Genomic DNA, 24,963 nt, shown 5'->3' on the forward strand with positions numbered 1-24,963 from the left:
TTAACTCTAAGTCTTCGAAGTCACCTGTATATTTTTAAATATTTCTATTTTCACCTACCTGATTGATTAAAGCAAATAAAGTAAAACATGGTTTTGAATTTAGAAGCAGTTTTAGTGGAAAAATAGGTTTTGTTTCCTTAAAACATCTCCTTCCTTTAAAACAAGGAACTTTAAAAAAATTAAGTATTAAATTAATTTTTTTTTCCAGAGGTAAGGTGATTACCTGGAAGTCCCTTGGTAAAATCCATGAACATTTTTATTTGTAGGATAACTGTCTTGGAGAGTTGCAAAAAGCTCAGTTCAGGATTTGCATATTCCTGCAGCTAACCACCAGAAAGAAATAAGATTAACAATTTTTTTCTTTCCAATAGCTGTTTAAATTTTAAACTTATATTTATGCTGTTATTTTCTAACAGTAATTACAAATTACTTCTTGCCAGTAATGAACACATACAAAGCTTTGTGTTTCTTCTAAAGGAACTTTGTATTTTTGATGAGCAGCCACAATGTTATTAATGAGCTGATTTTCCTCTTGTGTTAGTTCCACGCTCTCCTGAATCTGTAGGAAAATATAGGGGCAAAACTATAGTGTATACTTATTAAATAAGACAGCATCATTAACAAAACAGGAAATTTCACTTTTCCAGATCTAGTGGTGGATGACACAAGTTTGTTGTTTACCCCTTCCTCTTTCACTTTGATGTTAGAGCAAAAACTGTTATTCTTCTGTTTAAAGTTCTTTCGAAGCCTCTTTGATTTGCATTGGATTTCTGTAAGCAAACCTGTAACATTAGAAAATTCATACAAAATGTTTTAGGTATAGCAAATTACGGGATTTGATGAAAATTGTCTTGTACACAAATATCATAAACTTGTCTTTTCACAAAGAACCTTTCTTTTTTGGTGAGCATGTACAACAGCAATTAAATTGACTACATTACTCTCTCCTTTTCCTAACACAACTACCTGTCTACTTAAAATTACATAGTCGTCCTGGACATAAATTAATATTAATTTTGCATCTCCAAATTATAAATTTAGACCTTTTTATATTAGTGAAATTTCCACATTAATTATATCTTGGAAGCAACAGAATGTTGATTGGTACATTGAAGGGAAACTCCTAATTTATAATTCTGCTTTTTCTAGGTGAATTATATAACTTTAGGTTGAATAACATGAAAATACAATGATTTCCAATTAAGAAGAAAATATGATTATTACCAAAGTTAGAGCAATATAGTATAAAACAGAGTTTACTGAAATAATTACCTAGATTGGTAACTGGCTATCCTAACTTAGCAGTTGCTAGAGAAATAGCTTAAATTCAGACAAATATGTTACGTTCAAATATATTCAAAATAACTTGAAGAATGTATTAAGTTCCCAGCAAGGTAAGAAAAACTAAAATCCCTCTCAAAAAAACAAACAAAAAAAACAATAACACTTACATTCTTCCAACATTCCTACTGCCTTACACTTTTTTAGTCTACACTCTTGACATTTTCTACGCATGTACATGTCCATTTCACAGTGACCACCATTCTTGCAATTATATACTGCATTTTTGGTGATGCTACGTCGGAAAAACCCTAATAACAAAAAGATTTTTTAAAACTTTACTAAGTAGGTATTTTTAGTTACTTATTTTTATTAATATATAGCTCCATAGTAAAGTAATAAAGTTAGTTAAAGTTATTTCAGTAAAATATTTTTCCCCCAATAAGAAAGTTTGGTTTAATATACATTTATCTGGATAATTGTTTTAATCCTCTCCTGTTTGATATATTTTATTCCAAGGTTGTTCCTGTCCATAATTTATCTGAAGATTAAACTAAATAACCCCAACACATTAAAATAACTCTATTTTACTATGGTTATAATATATCATCCAGAAGATTTTTAAAACTATGTTTTACAGAATATCAAGATTCTGTGACACATCTCTCAAGGTTCCCCAGAAAGAATATGTGCTAATGTAAAATAAAACTATAAGGAAAGCCTTTCTGTTTCTCTTCTCACATTTCCACCTCAACTCGTAAAGGAAGAGATATTCATCCAAACTTAACTCCTTTGTCCTTCTCCCTTTTTAGCATTTCCCCAGATGAGAAAATATTGCTAATTTATTTGGTCCAAGATGTTGAATGGGCCATGAGTGTGTGTGTGTGTATGTGTGTTAGGGAGAGGAGGTGGAGTGTCTACATTTTCCTAAATCCACGCATAGCAGCCTCTTCCCATTACCTCTGTCATTTCCCATTCCTGTGCGATAATCGCTGCTATCTTCATCTTATTCCATTCCAAGCAGAGAAGTTGATTAGTGAACTAGAACCCTCTTAGAACCTTGCAATACTCTTTATCCATAGACACACTTGAGAGCGAGAGTTTCATTACTCTGACTCAAAAAAAGGAGTAGAAAGCTCAGTTTATGTTTCCAGAACTGTGCCTCATTTTTCAGCTTAGTTTGAACAGCAAGGCCCTGCATTTTTATGACTAAGCAAATACTGGCCCAGCTATTCCATTCATAAAGCTTTTACCTTTAGTCCCCTTGATCTTCAACTGGCTATTCTTTGACAGGAATGAGTTGTGAGATTCTGACAATAAAACTTCACCCTGAACTTCTAACAGACATGTTTACCTAGTGCTGTATTGGTCTAATCATTTCCAGGTTCTGCCCCCAATACTGCATTTGTGAATTAAAATAAGAAGTATTTCAAAACCTCAAAACATCATCAAGGATTATTTCGCTCTTTGAAAATGCCATTGTCAATGATGGTCTTCACTTGAAGATTTCTTCAATTGTTTTCAAAAGAGCATTCCAAAAAGATAGCATCTTAGAAGTCATTTAATTCAAATTTCTTCCTAATCCATAAATTATCAGCCACATGAGAAGATGTAATTGTTAACACTGACATCGTTTTAACAGACATATTCCATTCCAACATCAGATTCATCTAGGAACATGGAAACTTTTTGCTACATAAATGTTTTGAAATTTATATTTAAATGTAAAAGTCTTTGAAATTGAAAAGAAAACCGAGTCAAAACTTTATTACATTCCATGTTCATGTCTTTGATCCCACAGACTGATCACCTTTAAAAACATCAAGGACTCTCCTTGGTTTTATTTTTCACATTTTAAAAAGTAAGAATATTCTTACATGCTTAAAATTTCATCACTCTTCAGTGAACACTAAGATTAAGTTTTGTTTTAACTTTATCCTTACCTTTGCAACCTTCACAAGTAAGGGCATTATAATGATATCCTGACGCTTTATCACCACAAACTACACAGAGTTCTTCCTGTCCCTTAATTCGAATAGAAGAATGAGATATTCTGGACCTTTTTATTCCAAGGTAACCATCTTCAGCATCATGGGCAACCACATAAGTGGATTTATTTAATTCACAGGAAACAAGTCCATACTCTCCACCATTGAACTGTGGATCCAAGCGATAAGTGTTGAAATGACTTTGTAAAGATTGAGACTGTAGAGCTGGAGGAAACTGGACAGTAGAACACTGGCCATAAGGAGGTTCTTGAAAATCAGTGTCATGTAGCTGATAATTGATTTGTTCTGGCAATATATCTAGTATTTTAACATAAAAAAAAAAGGTGATAGTCAAAATTCATAATCATTTTCAAATTTCAAAGAGTTTTATATTCAAGAAACACAATTAGTTTAACATGTCCACTATATCCCAGGGACTTGCTCTTCAGCTTGAGAGGCAGACAGTAAACTGAATTGCAATGCATGATAAGTGCGGCCATCCCAGAATTATGCAGAGGTTGCTCAGGAGCTGGGAGAAAGGGTTGCTCATGGCTTATATACCAACCCAGTCTATCTCCTTAAGTAGAAATGAGTATTTCCCAGAGTTTGGAATGAAAGCTTTTCCCTATCATCTGCATTTTCCTTGTCATGGATACAGTTGTTTTCAGTGCAGTCAGATCCGTAAAGAAATGAATTAATAATTTATCCAACCCTCACCCTTGCCCAAAAAAAAAAAAAAAAAAAAATCAAACTAAAATACAATACCAGTTATCTGGTTATTTCCAGCAAAAAAATTTTTTGTTTGAACTCCTCATTTAATATACTTTAACCATTTGTAGACCTTATTTAAATTACTAGTTTCTTTTTGTTTTGTTTTGTTGTCTATCAATTCTAACTAGCAATATCTGGAGATAAATTCACTTACCTCACAGGGTGACTGTAAGGATGAAATAAGTATGACATGCAAAAGTATATAATACAAAATGATACTTAATGGATATCTTTATTATTATTATCAGAAGCTCCCAAACACCAACTTACTTTCTGTTTTCAGGAGAGTTACTGAATCTAAATCCAGAAAACTGGGTCCAAAAAGACCCAGGAATACTTAATGTCTCTATGTCTATATCTAGTAATTTTGTAATTTTCCTGGTGCTGAATCACAAGGCGTTCTGATTTATTTTTATTCCCAAAATTCCAAGACTGGTAAACAGTATAATTCCTATTAATTCACATAAATCATTTACAATTTTATAGCAGCCAATCCAACGCAAAATGTTGAATAAATAACATAATAGCCTGATACAAGAAAAATGTTATTGGGAAAAATAATGTAACTTTTTTTATAGAAGGGGGCCCTTCTTGGCTGAGTATCAAGACTGCAGAATACTGGCTAATGTTCCATTGGTATGGAAATCAGAGTTCAAGCTGTAAACGAAAACTGCATTTAAAACAAAATTCATATTGTAATTACAATCTTAGTCTTTTTGGAGAAAATCCCTATTGTCTCCTAAATTCTGTTTTCTATTTCTTTCCCTTTGATAAAAGTCTTATATTAAGATTAAAATTTCAAGTACATTGAATAGCTACTCTGAACTACATTTTCCAAATTGCATGTGAACTAGCTTCAGCTAATCCCTAAAAATAACTTCTAATTTGCATGTTAATTCTACTTTTAAAAATTGAATACAATTTTTCTTCTTTACATTTGATTCTGGCTTACAAAATCTTAGTATTTCTGATTTTTGAAATTAATTATATTCTCCAGTCAGGAATAAAGTCACTGGTTAATTTGTTAATTTCTTAAAAAAACAAAAAACAAAAAACAAAAACAGAAAACTGTGATTAACCATAATTCCCACCAAAAAAAGTTTTATTAACTATTTTACTGTCATTTTTTGTGACATACCATAGTACTGCACTGGTTCAACAAGACAATACCCATCAGATGCAGTGACATAAGTACTGGCCATTCTTTTGTCCAATTTTCACGTCTTCATTAGTGAATGCTAAAATAGAACCTGAAGGGAACAAAAATTTTGTAGACTATTGGAAAGTGTGATTATCAAATCCATATGATTTTGTAAAATTACAGTACTGTTTTTGAAAAATAAAGAATTTAGTAGACTTTGTACATGAGACATTTATATTTACACTTTAACTGGAAGAATACTGATTTTTCGTATCTCTACATACCAAATTATTTAATTGTAACAATTTCTTATTGATCAGCTCTTTATAAATAATCTAAATCTTTGTAATAATCATTGTAGCTCTTGAAAGGGTACCAAGCTTTGGAGTTAGACTTCATATATTGTTTTCACCACTTATTTATGGGTCATTTATTACACCTCCCTGAACCTCAGTTTCCTCATTTGTAGAAGAGAAACAATAAAACACATCTAGCAAAGTTGTTGGGAGAGTTTAATTACATATTTAAAATCCAGCACAGTTCTTGACTTAAACAGAGTCTACAATTATTATTCTAATAGTTTCAAGATCTCAGTGTTCTAAATTTAGATGAATTAGGAAGAAAAAGTACTTTTTCATAAAGAAAATTAAAGGGTAGGAAAAGAATGGCTTTCGTAGCACTTTTTTAAATCTTTTAAGTTCTTTGTAAATATTAATTTTTTATAGCACTGTGATATGCTAAACATTAAAACATGGTTCTACTTGACTAATGAAAACAGTTGTTTGATTACTGAAAAGTGTTTTGTTTTTAAAAATAAAGCCCCAAAATGATAAGCTGTTATGAGGAAAACTTATTCAAAATCTAAGACTATACCTTATGGGAAAAGCTATTTTTGCTACTTCCCAGGAAGGAACTCCAAAAATAATGAACCTTTGAATAGACTTAAACAGGAAATCAAAGTTAAAGAAATTGGAAGTTATTAAAAGAAAATAATGGTCACTCTAGAATCCTTCATATTTTATAGCTTTATTCTCTCTATTAGAACATAAAAACTGTTTTCACCATTTAAAAGAACCAAAAAAGAAGAAAATGGGTTTTAAATCATGCCAAAAGATATGCATGACAAACTTCTGAGATAGCTTCTGAGATTATATTGAAAAATCTTTTACTTAGATTTATTTCGCGTGTGATGGGTTCATGGCTAAGGTTTCTATATCCCTGAAGGTGATGCAAATAGTAATATTGCCGAAATTTCTCCTTTATTATTTAATAGACTCCAAGCTCCTTTAAAAGCACTTGAATCTTCCACTCTCTGACAGCACAGCAGCAGTCACGCAAAAGAAGCATTGGATGGAACAGATGAAGCAAAGGTGGTGCCCCCAAATAAGTGCAATTTCAATATGACTTTTTCCTTGAAAAGTAAGAACTAAAATCAATAGGCCCAGCCAGTACCCACTTCTGTTTTCCCTACATCACAATAGGATAATTGGCCCTCCATACAAAAAGAATTCTGAATGCTATCAGTTTAACCTGTGTGATACTTTTTAGCAACAGTGTTAAGACCTTTCCACACTTCTCTTTTGAGTCTCAAATAGATTTCAGAAAATTCCAAATGCATGTGCAAACTTGAAGTTGTTACTCCACCTTCTTTTAAAATCGCTGCTTTTATCATTAGGCTTCATTTAATATTAAACATCTGAAAACCACTGAAATTTTTAAAGTATTTGGTACTGCTTTGTCATAGACTTTTGCTGAGAGAGATTTCATTTAAGAAATAATACAGAATAAACCAGAGGTAACGCATTAAAACAAAACTGGTAATATCCTGGCAAATAAACACAGAAGTATCTTAAAACAATGCTGCTGTCAGGGTTCATATCATAAATAACAATGTTCTCAAACCAAATCTTTCCAATACTGAAAAATAAATGCCCCCAAATATTGTCTAAAGCAGAAAATTTTTTTCAGTCTATGAACTACAGGTGTACCTCAGAGATCTTGCATGTTTTGGTTCCAAATCATCAAAATAAAGCAAATATCACAATAAAGCAAGTCACATGATTTTTTTTATTTCCCAGTGCATATAAAAGTTATGGTTAAACTATACTGTAGTCTCTTAAGTGTGCAATAGCATTATGCCTAAAAAAATGCACACCTTATTAAAAAATACTTTATTGCTAAAAAAAATGCTAACCATCATCTGAGGCTTTAGAGAGTCATAATCTTCTTGCTGGTGGAGGGTCTTGCCTCAGTGTTGTTAGCTGCTGATGATCAGAGTGGTGGTTGCTGAAGGTTGGCATGGCTGGAACAATTTCTTAAAATAAGGTAATTATGAAGTTTGCTGTATCAATTTAACTCTTCCTGTCATGAACGAGTTCTCTGTAGCACTGCTATTTGAGAGCATTTCACCCACAGTAGAATTTCTTTCAAAATTGGAAATCAATCCTCTCAAACCCTGCCAGTGCTTTACAAACTTAGTTTATGTAATATTCTAAGTCCTCTGTTATTATTTCAACAACCTTCACAGCATCTTCACCAGGGGTAGATTCCATCTCATGAAGCCACTTTCTTTGCTCATCTATAAAATGCCACTCCTCATCTGTTCAAGTTTTATCATGAGATTGTAGCAATTCAGTCACATCTTCATGTTTGACTTCAAATTCTAGTTCTCTTGCTGTGTCCACCACAACTGCACTTACTTCCTCCACTGAAGTCTTGAACCCCTCAAAGTCATCCATGAGGGTTGGAATCAACTTCTTCCAAACTCCTGTAAATGTTGATATTTTGACCTCTTCCCGTGAATCATGAATGTTCTTAACTGGCATCTAGAATGGTGAATTCTTCCCAGAAGATTTTCAATTTGCTTTGCCCAGACCCATCAAAAGAATCACTATCTGTGGCAGCTATAGCCTTATAAAATACATTTCTTAAATAATAAGACTTAAAAGTCAAAAGCCGTAAGTTTCAGAATGGATGTTGTGTTAGCAGCATAAAGACGAAATTAATCTTGTCTATCTCCATTAGAGCTCTTGGGTGACCAGATGCATTGTCAATGAGCAGTAAATTTTGAAAAGAATTTTTTTTTCCTGAGCAGTAAGTTTCAACAATGAACTTAAAATATTCAGTAAACCATGTTATAAACAGATGTGCTGTCATCCAGGCTTTGTTTTTCCATTTATAGAACACAGCAGAGTAGATTTAGCATAATTATTAAGGACCCTAGGATTTTCAGAATGGTATCCAGAATGGTAAAGGAGCATTGGCTTCAACTCAAGTCACCAGCTGCATTAGCTCCTAACAAGAGTCAGGCTTCCCTTGAAGCTTTGAAGCCAGGCATTCTCTCTAGCTGTGAAAGTCCTAGATGGTATTTTCTTCGAATGTAAGGTTGTTTCATCTACGTTGAAAATCTGTTGTTTAGTGGAGCTGCCTTCATTAATGCTCTTAGCTGGATCGTCTGTGTAACTTGCTGTAGCTCCTTCATCAGCACCTGCCGCTTCACCTTGCACTTTTACATTATGAAGATGGCTTGTTTCCTGAAACCTCGTGAACCCACCTCTGTGAGCTTCACACTTTTCTTCTGCAGTTTCCTCATCAATCTTAGCCTTCATAGAATTGAAGGGAGTTAGGGCCTTGCTCTGGATTAGGTTTTGGCTTAAGGGAATGTTGTAGCTGGTTTGCTGTTCTGTACAGACCATTAAAACTTCCTCCCTATGAGTAATAAGGCTGTTCTACTTTCTTATCATTCGTGTGTTCACCGGAGAAGCACTTTTAATTTCCTTCAAGAACTTTTCCTTTGCATTCACAGCCTGGCAAACTGTTTGGCACAGAGGCCTGGCTTTTGACCTGACTCAGCTTTTGACATGTCTTCCTCATTAAGCTTAATCACATATAGTTTCTGACTTAAAGTGAGAGACATGAGATTCTTCCTCTCACTTGAACACTTATAAGCATTGTTGGGTTATTCATTGGCCTAATTTCAATATAATTATGTTCCAGGAAATAGGGAGGCCCAAGGAGAGGAGAGATGGGCAACAGCCATTTAGTGGGTCAGTCAGAACACATACATTTATTGATCAAATTCACTGTTTTATAGGGGCATGGGTTCCTGGTGCTGCAAAACAATTACAATAGTAACATCAAAGATCAATTATCAGGGAGAGGGTATAGTTTAGTGGTAGAGTGCATGCCCAGCATGCCTTGTGCATACTGGGTTCAATCTCCAGTACCTCCATTAAAGATAAATAAATAAATAAAAACCCAATTATCCCCCCCCAAAAAACAAACAAGATCAATGATCACAGATCACAATAACAAATATAATAATAATAAAAAAGTTTGAAATATGAGAATTACCAAAATGTGACACAGAGACACAAAGTGAGCAAATGCTGTTGGAAAAATAGTGCCAACAGACTTGCCCGATGCAGGGTTGCCACAATTTGTAAAAATTTCAGTATCTACAAAGTGCAACAAAGTGCCATGAAATGAGGTATGCTTATATACCAGGGTATATATGGGACATATACATAAATAAGCCACTGAGTAAAATGTGCCTTTTAAATTATGAAATATTTACCTATTTTATATGCTATAGTAATAGTTACATTATTTTCTACACAAAATTTTCACTAATTAAATTTTTCTTCACACTTTTAAATGTTTAATAGAAGTATTATAATATGTATTCATGGTAAAACAAATCTTTCAGAGTGTGTTTATAAAATTAGTTTAAAACACTTAAGTAATTATTAATGACATAGAGAGAGATATGTAATCAAAAACTTCCTATCCTATTAAAATAAAGAGAAAAGTTACAGTGGGTTTGGAATGATTCATTTGGTTATCTTTCCCAGTAAATATTTACTTAAAGAGAAAAAAACTCAGTTCAGAGAGGAGATTTTATCAAGAGGATCAATTTGGCATGGGCAAAGTCTATATTTTTCTTTAACAAATATGACTTTATAAAAAAACGTGCTTTTCACAGATCATGAAAGCCATGTTACTGAAAAGCTGCCTAGTTGCATAAATGAATTTGCATATCCTCTGCTTTAACCATAAATTGCCCTTAGTAAATCTTCATATATCTACAACCTTAACAGGAAAAATGTTGATTTCTGAAAACTACATCTGTATGTTAAAGAATTTCACAGTTTTTACATTTTTACTCTTGCAATATATGTCATTTGAATCATGAATAATTCACTGCTTAAAATGGACATAATTGAAAAGTAGATTGCTTCACAAGGAAAACATTTTAGTTTTCATAGTAGCCTCTACTAAAAAATGAGTGATAGTGCTTTATGATGCATAATTATTAAAAGGATTTTTTATGGTAGTGTTTCTTTGAGCCAAAACTCTTTGAACTTACTGGAACCAGGAAAAATGAAAAGAATATATTTGAATAATAACGCAAATTAAGGCTTCTTGATTCCTTCATAAGAATCTATCCTTTAACTTTAGAGTACAGGGAGGATTTTACACTGTGAAGTCTTCTCATAGTTTTATTATACAGTTTTATTGAGATGTAATTTACAGAACATAATATTCCTTCTTTTAAATTCACTATACAGTTCAGTGGGTTTTAGAATATTCAGAGTGTGCAGCTATTACCACTATATAATTCCAGAGCATTTTCATCACCCCAAAATGAAATTCCATACCTGTAAGAATCACACCTCATTCCTTCCTCTCGCCAATTCCTGACAACCACTAAGCAACTTTCTGTTCCTATGGATGTGCATATTGTAGACATTTCATATAAATGGAATCATATAATCCACATACAGATTTAAATGAAAAAAGTATTTAATATCATGTCAAGTAGCTTTCACAGTTTAAGATAGAAAGAAAATAAACTAAGTATTTAGAAAATTCATGACTATGAAATTAATATTTTATATACTTCAGAGGCATATAAATATATTTTGTGTCTATTTCCATAATTTGGAACAATTTTTGCAATTATTGCATCATAGAATTTTCAATAGAATTATAATTCCCTGAATACACCTTTATCAGAATATATTTGAAGTTGGTTTGAATTTACATGTAACTATTGCTCAAAAAAATAAAATATATTTTACCAATAAGATCTTGATTTAAAAATAAGTTTCATTTTTAAAATATAACAGTAAAGATTATTGTGAAGTGATTTACAGTATTATATCAAATGTCAAGTCCAACTACAGTCCCAAGTTACTTTATCATTCTTTAAGAAAGAACCAAATTATTGCATAATCTACTTTACTTAATTAAATTTCTTATTTTCAAAAGGAAAATGCTTTTTACAGTTTGACTACTGTAGTAACAACAATTAGCTTATTCACCTTGAAAAAATTAAGTTAATGTTAGTGGAAACTAAATATCTCAAGAAATACCCTTTAATTTATTAATATCATACAATTTAATAATAGTTTCAAGTAAATTGTAGACAAAATTAACATATTTAATTTAGACAGCATAAACACATTTTTCTTATTTTAGAGAAAACAAAATACTCACAGTTCAGTGATATTACTAGAGATTGTCCTTTTCCTCACAGTATGAGTAGAGGTAGATTTAGCAATGACTTTAACTTTCCAGCTGGAGGAAACTGGGACCTTTTCCCTATTTATCAAGGAGTGGAAAGCGGGGCACGCTGCATACACTTAGGCTCCAGACAATCTGCAGAGAAATGCTTCAGCTTATCTCAGAGACAAACTTTCCACACAATCCTCTCGGGTCAAAACAAGGGCAGTTACAGGCTAACATAAATCAAATAATAACCAGATCATCAGTGATAGAAGCCTTTGGGACTTTCAGGTCACATTCTCCCAGAGTCCCTTATTGTTTACTTAACAAATATTTTGTTTTCTTGATTGCATTTGCCATTGTCCCATTTTGAATACAAAACATTGGTCTCTGCAAACTACTGAGTAATAGATACAGGAAGGAAAAAAACCTTCATTAAATTCACACTCCACTAACACAGGTGCTATAACAAACTTGAAGTTTATTTTTTCATTACCTACAAAAAAGTGAACTTGTTAAACCAAATAACAGCGTGAATAATAATTCATAGATTGCTACAACTGTTAGATGTATACAAGTCATCTAATCCAACTGTCTCATGGTTTTGGCAAAGAAAAACTGCAATACAAATAAATACTACTTCTTGTCCAAGTTCTCACAACTACTTAGTAGCAGAGATGAAACTCAATGAAAATCCAAGCAGCTGAACAGGATTTATAAATAATTTCAGTATGATTTTTTCATGTCACTTACATAAATAAAGTTTGTTGGATACCAGGCTCATAGTCTCATCCCTTTAAGGCATTTCTACAAACGCAAGTAGACGCAAGTTTACAAACATGTTCCACCACTAAACTCCATCTTCCTGGTCACACCTCCTCTGAGCTGATGACTCACTTTTTTCAATCTGACTCTATGCTCTTGTCTCAGTCCTACCCAGTTCCACTTTTGCATAAATATGGCACAGCTTCAGTATACACCTTTACCTTTCCTGGCATCTGATCTTGTCCACCTCCAGTTTCTGACTTCAAACTATAATACTGATGAATTCTTCAAGGGTCTTCATCTACCACAGGGCAGAATTCATGGTAAAATCTGCAAGTCATGTCATGTGGAGTTTTATTTACTTTTTAAAATAATAGGCCTTGTATCTGTGAATTTTAATTAGTGAACCAAATAATAATCACAGCGTTGTAATTCATTTGTGTTGATCCTAAAATATTTCAAAAATAGGCTTCAAATTATGTCTCAAAGAAGTGATATTCTACTAGCAGCCTTACATTGAAAAACAGCAAAACAAACATATACTACTTGATATTTTTTAAAGCAATGCTTAACTTCTAAATATTTATCAGGAGCATTTGTTCCTTAAGAGAACACTACCCTTTCACTATCAGTATACAAATATCAGGAATAATTCATAAATTTTATTGGTTAGATAAGTCCCAATTTTAACCTCTGATTATAAGCAAAATTAGTGGTTTCTGTATTCAAATAATATATTTTCACATACTCATTTGATTCAAACTTTTCACTTATTCATATTATCTTGACCACTCATACCTTCAGTCCCACCCTAATTATACCTGAGATACTACAATTCATTTGTTAATCATCTTCTTTGTTTAGTTTCACAAAAACTAACTCATCCAGAACTTGACAGCTACAAAATTTTACATGTACTTCCCTGGTTTATAATAATATTCCAGACTTACTGACATTAGCATAGTACTCATTCTAAGGTACTTAAAGACATGCAAATATATGTTGATATTTTAAAATAAGAAAAGGAGAATATATTTTTTTTAATTTTACACAGGCTACGGTCACCTGAGTGTTCTATTTATAATCACACAGTTCACTGATATTTCTTAATAAGCATAAATGAGAAAATTTCTTGAAATGTATTCTTTTATACTGTCACTCAATACATAGCTAGTCTGTATGGATAGATACACGCCTTTTAAAATACTAACATTACCTTATCAGTTACAAATAACCTGAGTTACAAATCTAACCCATTTGTTTGCTGTAAAGTTAGGACATCATTAAGGAAGGCTCTTTAAGAAAGTGACATCTAAGACAAGACCTAAAGGATGAGGAACAGCCAGCCACAGAAAAAGCTGAGGGATGAGTGTTTTAGTAGGAACAAAACACTTATGTATGTTGGCTTGTTTACTGATGTATGTTGGCTTGTTTAACACCAAAAGAAGGCCAGTATGGTGAATGGTGACAGAAGACAGGACTAGAACAAGAGGAGACTGAAGAGAAAATAAAACCAGATTGTAAGAGACTTAGAAGTCTGAATTTCCTTCTGGGTGTAATAAGAAATCATTAAATGATTTTAAACAGAGAAGACACAATCTGAAGTATATTTTTTGTTTTTTTTTTTAATTGGATAATATGCTATTATTTTGGGGGGTAAACAAAGTTTATTCTAAGAAGAGCAACTCATTGAGGGATATAACCATTTTAAAATTTACATACATGTACTGTTCATTGTTTCTAAGGACAGTTTAGAACTTTAGTTTTTTAAACTTACATTTTTTATCAAAGGAATAAAGCCAACCACAAAATAAAATCAACAGAATGCAGTAATTCAATCATAAAGGACAGTCAAAAGTGCTTACACATTTTATTTATTATTTATAACTTAGATGATTGATTTCTTGAATGTATGTAAGAACATTTGTTGGTTTGCTTTTAATTGAGATTTTTATAGAGATCATTATAGACTCACTTGCAGGTGTAAGAAATAACACAGAGTATCGAACATATATGCTTAATCTGGTTTCCCCCAGTGGTAACATTTCGCAAAATTGTAGTACATCACAACCAGGATCTTGACATTGATATAAACCACCTTATTCAGAGTTCCCCAGTTTTACCTGTACTTATTTATACATGTGGATTAAGTTCTCTACAATTGTATCACCTGTAGTAGGTTCATGTATCTATCACACAGTCAAGATACTGAATAGCTCCAATATCAGAATCCCTCATGTTACCCTGTTTTAACCACACCCACCTCCTCATTCCCCCTCCCCGTTCCTAACCTCTGGCAACCACTAATTCGTCTTCCATTTGTAAAATTTTGTCTTTTCAAAATGTTATATAATTGCTCATACATTGTGTAACCTTTTATCATTGGCTTCAGCATAATTTCCCTAGTGATTGATCCAAGTTGTTGTACACATCAACAGATCACTAATTTTCATTGCTGAGTAGTAGTCTAGTGGGAGTAGTTATGGGAGTACCACAGATTCGATATTCACCCGTGGAAGGACTCGTGGGTTAATTCTATTTTCTACTATTGCTAATAAAGTTGCTATGAGCACTCATGTACAGATTTATGTGTGAACATGTTTTTGTTACTCTGGGGTAAGTGCCCAAAAGTATAATTTCTAGTTTTATGATATTTGTATATTTTATTTCATAAGAAACTGCCAAACTTTTCCAGAATAACTGTACAACTTTACATTTCTACTCACAATGTATGAGTAATGCAGTTTCTCTGCATCTTTGCCAGAATTTGATGTGGTTACTATTTTTAATTTTAGTCTTTCTGATAGATGTGTAGTGATATTTTGTGGTTTTCATTTGCATTTCCCTGATAGCTAATTATATTGTACATCTTTTCACATGCTTATTTGCCATCTGTATATCCTCTTTGGAGAAATGTCTGTTCATGTCTTTTCCTCATTTTCTAATTGGATTGTTTATCTTTTTTCTGTTGAGTTTTGAGGGTTGTTTACATATTCTAGATACTACTCTTTTGTTGCACAAGTGGTTTGCAAAAATTTTTCCTAATCTGTAGTGTGTCTTTGCATACTCTTTATAGGGTCTTTTGCAGAGCAAAAGTTTTTAATTTTGATGAAGTCTAATTTATCAATTTATCCTTTTATGGATTGTACTTATAGTGTTAAATCTAAGAACTCTTCACCTAGCTCTAGATCCCAAAGAATTTCTCCTATGTATTTTTCTGAAAGTTCCATATTTTAAGCTTTACATTTAGATCTAGGATTCACTTTTAGTTAATACGTTTATAAGATATGAAGTTTAAGTAAAGGGTTTGTTTTCTGTTTTTGTCTATGGATGTTCAGTTGCTCCAGTACTGTTTGTTGAAAAAGTGATCCTTCCTCTGTTGAATATCTTTTGCACTTTGTCAAAATTCAGTTGGGCATACCTGGGTGAGTCTGTTTCTGGGTTCTCTATTCTGTCTGTTGATTTATGCGTCTTATCTCTCCACCACTACCGTACCATGCTGTTTTGGTTGCTATCGAGAAAGGCTTAATGTTGAATGGAGGGATTCTTCCCACTTTATCCTTCTTTGTCAAGATTGTTGTAGTTATTCTAGAACCTATGCTTTTTCATTTAAATTTTAAAATAATTTTGTCTATTTCTACCAAAAAAATTGCTGGGATTTTTATAAAAATTGTATTAAATCTATTGATCAGTTTGAGAAGAATTGACACTTGTACTACTTTGAGCTTTCAAATCCATGGCGTATCTCTCCATTCATTTAGGTGGTCTTTGAGTTCTTTCATCATAAATTTCAGCATACAAATCCTGTACATCTTTTGTTAAGTAAATAACCTGAGTACTTCATTTTCTTTGGAGTGATTGTAATGACATTGTTTTTAATTTTAGTTATTTCATATTCATTGTTGGTATGTAGAAATATGACCGCATGTTTCTGTTCATCTTGTATCTTGAAACCTTGCTGAACTTACTTATGAGTTCTAAAGTGATTTTTCTATTCCTTGAAATTCTCTATGTAGACAGTCATCATCTGCAAGTATAAATAGTTTTATTTCTTCCTTTCTCACCTGTATGCCTTTATTTCTTTTTCTTGACTTTTTACAATGGCTAGAACTTCAAGTACTATGTTCAGTAAGAATGGTGAGAGCAGACATCCTTACCTTTCTCCTAATCTTAGGGAGAAAGCATTTAGTTTTTCACCATTAAGTGTGATGTTAGCTAAGATTTTTATAGCTGTCCTTTACCAAGTTGAGGTAATTCTCTTCTATTCCTAACTAAACTACTGTATGAGTGAACTTTATATTCATATAATTCTGATGCTATATGGGGAGAGGAGAAAGAAAAGAAGTGAGGTAACCAGTAAGGTGATTATAATAGTACTCCAGGTGAGAGATGATGGTAGCTAAGACTAGGATGATGGTAGTGATATGAACTAGGAAATAAGTGGGCAGATTCAAGATGTATTTTGCTGTATAAACTGTAGGATTTGCTGATGGATTGGATGGTTGGCATCAGAAATTGCATTTGGCTACAAATAACAGAAAACTCTACTACAATGACTTAATCAGAGGGTTTTCCCTTCATACAAAAGTAAGTCTAAATGTAAGCAGTTTTATTGATGTCATCAGGGTCTCAAAATCCTTCTATTCCTTGCTCTCCCATCATTAACATATTACTTTGAACTATAGGGTCACAAAATGGATGTTGTACTTCCAGGTACCACAGATGAGTCCCAGTAAGAAAGATAGAAGGAGAGTTGCAAAGATTTTCTTTTAGTGAGACTTTATTCAGAAAGTTAAGTGCCTCCAGAGACATTCACTTACATCTCCTTAATCAGAACTGTATCACTGGCCACTCAGCTGCAAGGGAAGCTAGGAAATGAATATTTTATTTTCCAGTCTCTAAAGTAGAGAAAAGCAGGGAGAAGTTTATTGCAATGGGTGCTAAGTGAGCCAATCCATAGTACCTGCCACATTAGGGATCATGGATTACGCCCATGTTTCTGGTTGTTGTATTATATTACAGTTTACTAGGATGTAGAAGAGTGGAAGAGACCTGGATTTTTAAGGGAAAGTGATAGTTCAACTTTGGACATATTGAGATTAAAATGTTTGTAAAGCATTTAGAATGCAGAGAATTTGATTTGTGAGGCTGGAATTTAGAGAAGTCAATGCTAGAATAACAATCTGAAAGTTTTCAGGATATTGATGGTATTTAAAGCTGTTGAACTATGTAAGATCACCTAAGAAGACAAAAGTAGCAGAGCATAGCCTTGAGGAATTCTAATATTTAAGTATTGCTTTGGGGAACTTGAACAAGCAAAATATATTGAGTAGCTAAAAAGGTAAGAGAAAAGCCAAGAAAGGCATCAAAGAAATAAAGAGAGATATATGTTTCATAGAGAAGGTATTCTATATTATAGAATGCTACTGAAAACCCATATAAGATAAAGAAAGAAAAATTTCCAATGAACTTATCAGCATGAAAGTAACTGATGATTGAATTAATTTCAGAGTGAAGAAACAAACAAAAAATCCACTTAAACCCAAATAAGAATCTGACATTTTTTTCCACACAGCAAAAAGTCTGGATGTAGGCAGCTAAAGGCATTAGTTGGGAGCCAGTTGTCAGAGCCTGCGTCTCTGTGATTCCCTTGAAATTTCCCTTAGGGCTGTAAAGTGGGTATCATTGCCCTGGACTCAAGTACAAGGCAGAAAAAAAAAAAGAAAAAAAGAAAAAGAAAGGTGTGGTGCCAGCAACATATGTCCCTTTATTAAGAATAGAAAAACTGTTCCTATCCTCAGAATTACTTTGCATCTCATTAGTCAGAACTATGTAACACAGCCACCCTGAACTGCAAGGGAAACTCTGGGAAGGTGAGAAGTTAAATTTTCTAGGCTCTACAGTGAAAATGAACAAGAAGAAGGGGGACTGAGAATGGATGGTTTAAGCAATCAAAAGTGCCTGCCATGATGACCTTGACAACAACAGCTTTAACGGTGTGATGAGACTAAAACCAGATTACAGAGGATTGAAGAGTGAATGGGAATTGACACAACATTGTAAACTGACTATAACTCAATTTTTAAAATTTTAATTTAATTTAAAAAAATTTTTTTAAAGAATGAATGGGAGATGAGGTAGCAAAACACCACGGGGAGAAACATTTTCTATTTATTTGGCCAGAAGTTTAGCTGTGAAGAGGAGCAGAGAAGTGAGATGGTATCTACACAGGGCTGTAAAGTCCAGGGAGATTTTTCTGTTTTATTTTATTGTGGTTGTTGTTTTTAACATGAAGTAGTAGACTATGTTTGTAAGATGATGAGAGCGATCATAGCGATGAGAGGAGAGACTAATGATCGAGGGAGGGAAGAGAATGAAAAGGAAGATTCCAGAAAACTCATCCCCATGGGTTCTAGTCTGCTCGTGATTTTTCCCGTCCTAATCACCTGCCTATGGACTTTGGACTTGCTTAGCCAGCCTCCACAATCATATCAACGAACTCCCTGTAATAAATCCCTTAATCTATGAAAAAAGAGAGGAGGTACGCTTGGCCTGGGGAAATAAGTGAAGACTTCTGGAGTGAGATTTCACTTAAGCTGAGTCTTAGAGAGTTATTAAAAATTAGTAAGGCAAGGCAGGAGTGGAAGCAGTGGTGAGTTAGTGAAACAGCTCACTAGAAACAAACAAACAAATTTGATTTGTAGCGTTTGATAATTTCCCTGGTGTATATGCTCCCAGCATGGCCAATTTTAAGCTATCAACATGATGCCACAGAAAACTTGGAAAATTGTCACACCCTCATTAGTCTGGGATCAAATTTTTGAGAATCATTGTAGTAAGATGAAAATATCCTCTTGGTTTTGAAGGTATTTAAAAGCCAGTCTTTAACTCATACATCTATGGTACATATCCAAAAGAACTGAAAACAGCTACTCTAATAAATACACATGCCTATACCATTCAGTGGGAACAGAATACTCTCTTCAACAAATAGTGCTGGAATAACTTGTTATCTACCTGCAAAAGTATGAAGTTAGATCCCTACCGCATACCATACTAAAAAAATTAGCTCAAAATGGGTCCATAACCTAAATATCAGAGCTAAACCATAAAACTCTTAGGAGGAAACACAGGAGTAAACTGTCATGATCTTGAATTTGGAAATGGCTTCTTAGATATGACACCAAAAATATGAATAACAAAAGAAAATATAGATAAACAGAACTTCATAAAAGTTAACTTTGTGTATCAAAGAACATTACCAACAAGGTGAAAAAAATCTATGGAATGGAGAAAACATTCGAAAATCATATATCTGATGAAGGTCTAGAACCTAGAATATATAAAGAACTCTTACAAATCAACAACAAAAAGAAAACAATTCAATTTAAAAATAGGCAAAGGACTTGATTAGACATTTCCCAAAAGAAGATATACAAATGGCAAAAAAAAAAAATGCATAAAAAGATGCTGAACTTCATTAGCCACTATGGAAATACAAATCAAAACCATAATGAGGTACTACATCATAACCCCTAGGATAGCTATAACAATTTAAACAACAGAAAATAAGTGTTGGCAAGTGTGTAGAGAAACTAGGACCCTTATATATTGCTGATGGGAATGTAAAATGATGCAGTGTGTGGAAATCATTTGGTGATTCCTCAAAAAGTTAAACAGAATTACTACATGACCAAGTAGCACATACCCAAAAGAATTGAAAACAGGTACTCTAATAAATACAGGTTCATAGCAGCACTATTCATTTTAGCCAAAATGTGGAAACAATATAAACATCCATCAATAGATGAATGGATCAACAAATTGTGGTATAAAAATACAATGAAATATTAAGCCATAAAAAGAAATGAAATACTGACATATGCTACAATGTGAATGAACCTCAAAAATATTGTCAAGTGAACAAAAGTAAACACAAAAGGTCACATTCTGAAATATCCAGAATAGGTAAATCCATAGAGACAGAAAATATATTGGTGGTTGCCAGGATCTAGGAGTGGGGTGAATGGGGAGAAATAGCTTAGTGTATATGGGCTTCCCTTTTGGGGTGATGAAATGCTCTGGAACTAGATAGAGGTGGTAGTTGTACAACACTTAGTGTACTATATCACTGAAATGTTCACTTTAAAATGGTTAATTTTATGTTATAATGAATCTCACCTCAATTTCAAAATAAGAAAATCCTGACTCTATAGTTGAAGTACATATTAGGCAAACAAAAAGAATGTCTCTTAAAGTTGCACTGATTTTCATTTTCTGTTAAGATCAAGTGATTCCATTTTGTGTTTTGGACCTGTTTCATTGAATTTGAAAAGTAAACTAGATGTGGCTTTCAATTCTAAACAAAATTAAAATAAGGTTATAAGAGAGATGGTTTGGTTGGTTTTTTTCATCAAGTGTTTTAAAACATTTTTGAGGTTTTTAATAGTAAAAGGAAATCATATTTAGTACAGCTGGATCATTTCTACATAATTGGCTTTTCATTCTTGATCTGGTTTTGAACTGTTTACCCCACTTTAGTAATTAACCATTATCAGCTTCATTAATGAAACAGAAACCACCTCCTCTAACCATTTATAAATTGCTTGTCAAACAAATTTTAAACAAAGAATAGGATCTGGGCAAAGTAACATCTCTTTAAAAGCTACTGCAACTAATTATAGGAGTGTTCAAAGTTATTTTGTTTTTGTTTTCCATTTATTATGAAAGAATCCTAAAGACCTACAGCATTTCTCTTGGCATAGTCATGTGAATTCTTTTATACAAGAGTAATTATTTTAACAATACTTTTCACTGATATGAAAAGCAGAGTTTTCAGCTACTTATTTATGTCTATAAACTATAAGAATCAGATTCCTATTTAATCAAGCCACCTTTAGAGATATTATTTCCTATTCTACTTAATTTTTAGTTGATTGAGTAAAAAAGAGCATGGGAGACAGTTTAAGACATACTTCTTAGTTTATGATATGCTTATAGATTGCACAAGGAAAATTATCAGTTTTTGTATCCAAAAACAAAAGATTAGATTTAAATATTCAATTCTAAAAGGTTGTTCTATTGGAATTTAATGAGAATGCCACAAAATTTTAAGCGATTTATGGGAAAATTTTGTAATCCTGTAAAAAGTGTGTTCCACACTTATAATCCTTTCTCCTGATTTCATATTTTACAGAGTTGAGAATGTTAGAAAAATAAGGCAAAAAACTAGAATGCTAATTCAAAATATGAGAGATAATGATGAATTTCAAGCTTTATATGCATAAATGATGCTAATGGCTGATCATTAGTTGAGCATGTTCTTTGTGCTTCTATTCTAAGTTCACCACTGCACTTTGCTGGCTAAGGGGGTCAGTCTGTAGCTATGGAGCAGGAAAGGCTCTTAGGGTGATTCAGTCCATGATCTTTTTTCATCACTATTCCATTAGACTCTGGATCTGTGACTACCTTCTTCACTGTTGTGTTTCCAGTGCCCATCACAGGTACTGGCTCATAATAGATGCTCAATAAGTATTTCTTGATTGACTGACTAAATAAATAAATAAATGAAAAATGAATGGCTGCTATGGTAACCAACTGAGCTAACTATTCAGGCAGTAAAAGTAAAGATGTAATAAAGTAATGCCTCTGGCATTCAAGAAAGTCAAAATACTAATTAAGGACTTCATTATCTTACACCTTCTGTTTTGAATTCAAGATGTATTTATTCTCATTTTGAAGGAGAAAAACTGAACACCAGTAGTTGACACTTTGTTTATGTATCTATTAGTGCTTTCTCTTCCTGGGCTATAATTGTTTTTACTCATATTTCTCTAATAAATTAATCATGTATACCTTATAAACAGAGACCATATTTATTCTTATTTCCTTTGTGCTTAATACAGTGACTTGCACATAAGAGCTACTCAACAAATGTTTATTGAACCTAAAGTTGACACTTTCTCTATAATATTTACCTCTTCACTTTTTGTTGTTTCTAATATATTAATGTAGTACAGACCTTTCAGAATGCAGAAACGATAGATAATGACAAGGACATTCCTATCTATTTATAACTTATACTTAATATATTTTAAAAATCTTATTGATTAGCACTAGTTTATGATCAAACACCATCAAAAATGTATGGCTTCTAATTAACATTAAATAATATTTTACAAAGTTTCTTCAGCTTTTGCAGACTATTACACATTTTAAAAAATCATATTAATAAAATAACCAATGAAGAAATTAAATCTTATAATAATCTCAATTTCAAGGGCAAGAAAGGTTTCTAAAGTGTTTACTTACAATTTTCTTATCTAGAGAATTTGTAAAATAATACTGCCAAATATTTTCTCATAATACTAGTGAAAATCTGCAGGGATAAAGTATTTCTTTTTCTCCAAAGTGGCAGAGTTATAGAAGCACCAATTAAGAGTCTTTATTTTGAGAAAAACAAAATAGCCTAGTTTAAATAGCAGGCGAATCTCCTTTATATGAAGTAGAGAAGTAAATAATATCAGAGAGAATTTGAGAGTCACTATTTATGACACTGACATTTTTTACCTGTGAATTTCACCACTGGTTTTAGACTGTCACATATTTTGTATAAATGCACCTTAAAATAGAGAATTAAATCTTCTAAGGCTTCTTTTCATTATACTTCCCCTTTTCCTTAATCAATATTATGTTTGGCATAATGTATAGAAATGCACAGGATTTGTGCAGACTGTTTTTGGCCTTATCCGATTGTTTTTGTTTAATGGGGCATTGACAGATCAGCTCAGGCTCTAACTGTAAGGATAAGGTATTATTCACATTTTTAATGTGGTGTTTATGACTACTTGGCACTTTCCTTTACATTAAAGCTAGAGTTAGAATGGGTACTTCTATGATATCTGTGGAGGAGGATAGTTGCTCTTTCTTGTTCTTTAAATCAAGTGACTCTTCTTTAGCAGCTCTTCTGAGTCCTGCCAGAATGAATTTGTATCATTTTGACAAGATGCAGAAGTGTCCCTAATAGTTACTAAAAGCATTAAAGCATTAACATTTAGCAACCTCATTTTTCACTTGGTACCCTCATTTAAGTATTTTATCAAACTGAAGTTAAACACTAAACATTAGAGTGAACAGCTAAATCTATTCTCTTCAGCCTAAAAAGAATACCTATGACAGAAAGTGAAGGCATTAAAGGAAGAGATGGTGTAAATAGTTGTTTTAGTGTTAATTAACACAATTCTAATTATTTATGAGTGGTGAAACTAAAGTCTCAGAGAGGGAATCATTCTGGAAATATTCACCATAATTATCGCTGAATATGCGGAATTTCAAAATTATAGATTTGATAGTATCAGGGCTTGGTTTATTAAAAACTACATGAGAACTCTAGATTAAAGAATTTTCAGATCAGAATATTTTAGAGAGTAGCCTCTCTAATCACAAATTTGAGTTCAGTTTACAGCAATTCACAGCACACCTCAATTGGAAGTTCTCAACAAATACTAACAACTGCGCCAAATCTCTGGTCTCCTGACTGTAAACTAAGCACTTCACTGGCTATTCAAGCAGAGCAAATATAAATAAAACAGAATTCCTTTCTAGGTAGGGAGTAGGACATGTGTACATGTAACTACTACACAGGGTAAAACATGATAACTGCTAGGCAGACAAAGCACTATGAGGACACAGCAGAGGAAGAAATAATTAGCATAGCCCACAATGAGCATTTGTAAACGACATTTACCATTCTTTCTAGCCACCTGGTATCTGAGACTTTTTACTATGTTTGTAAACGTCCCTTTCCTTATGATTCTTGGTAAGGCAGAGCCCAGCTTTCACCATGGAAACTAAAAATGTGGCATCCTCCCTTGCAGCTAGAACATGGGCCTGTGACTTAAGCTCAGCTGACCAGATATCACCCTTCCCGCCCAACTCTTCCCAACAGCAAAGACTGCACAGAACTCACCCTGTAGTAGTGGCTGCAATTGCAAATAAATTCCTGGAGCAACTACAGTAGAGATACTTGAAAACTCTCTGCAGAGCAAGCTGAAGCATCTAGGGATAAGGATAGTGGTGTAATGTTCTTACTAGACAAGTTCTGCAAACATGATTTTGAACATCGTTCCTGGTTGCACAACTGTGAACTGGATTTTCCAGTCTTCCTAGTGGATCTGTAGGCAACCTAATATCCTTAAAATAAATGTTTCTCCATTCAAACCAACCAGATTTGTTTTTATAGCTAGCATCTAAAAAAGCTGGTGGACACAGTATTTAATAAATGATAGCATGCTTTTCTTCTGTCATATTTCCACCTGCTGACCCAGTCCAGGATGTTAAACAGGACCTTCTAGCATATGTAATGCAATGGTCCCCACATCTGGCTAACCATCAGAACCAAACTGAGGAGCTTTCAAATTCAAACTAAGGGAACTTGATCAAAAGAATCTGATGGCTTTATTCATTGTTTCACAATATTTATTGAATATGTACTATTTTTCAGGCACT

At 33.0% G+C, this 24,963-nt stretch overlaps 1 protein-coding gene and 1 pseudogene across 1 annotated transcript; both read right to left on the reverse strand.

Annotated features, from left to right (window-relative positions):
* Positions 1 to 409: 409 nt before the first annotated feature.
* LOC102513398 (bile acid receptor-like) lies at positions 410 to 24,480 on the reverse strand. Its single transcript, XM_032488198.1, has 8 exons — positions 24,425 to 24,480; positions 12,678 to 12,786; positions 11,683 to 11,844; positions 5,179 to 5,290; positions 3,225 to 3,587; positions 1,452 to 1,592; positions 682 to 782; positions 410 to 559 (listed from the first exon to the last, which is right to left on the reverse strand). Exons 4-8 carry the CDS (start codon positions 5,240 to 5,242, stop codon positions 410 to 412), a joined length of 819 nt encoding a protein of 272 aa, XP_032344089.1. The 5' UTR covers positions 5,243 to 5,290; positions 11,683 to 11,844; positions 12,678 to 12,786; positions 24,425 to 24,480.
* LOC116666099 lies at positions 7,371 to 12,689 on the reverse strand (annotated as a pseudogene).
* Positions 24,481 to 24,963: the final 483 nt, after the last annotated feature.

The sequence above is a fragment of the Camelus ferus genome, chromosome 9, assembly GCF_009834535.1.
Source record: "Camelus ferus isolate YT-003-E chromosome 9, BCGSAC_Cfer_1.0, whole genome shotgun sequence".
In the NCBI taxonomy this organism is placed as follows: domain Eukaryota; kingdom Metazoa; phylum Chordata; class Mammalia; order Artiodactyla; family Camelidae; genus Camelus; species Camelus ferus.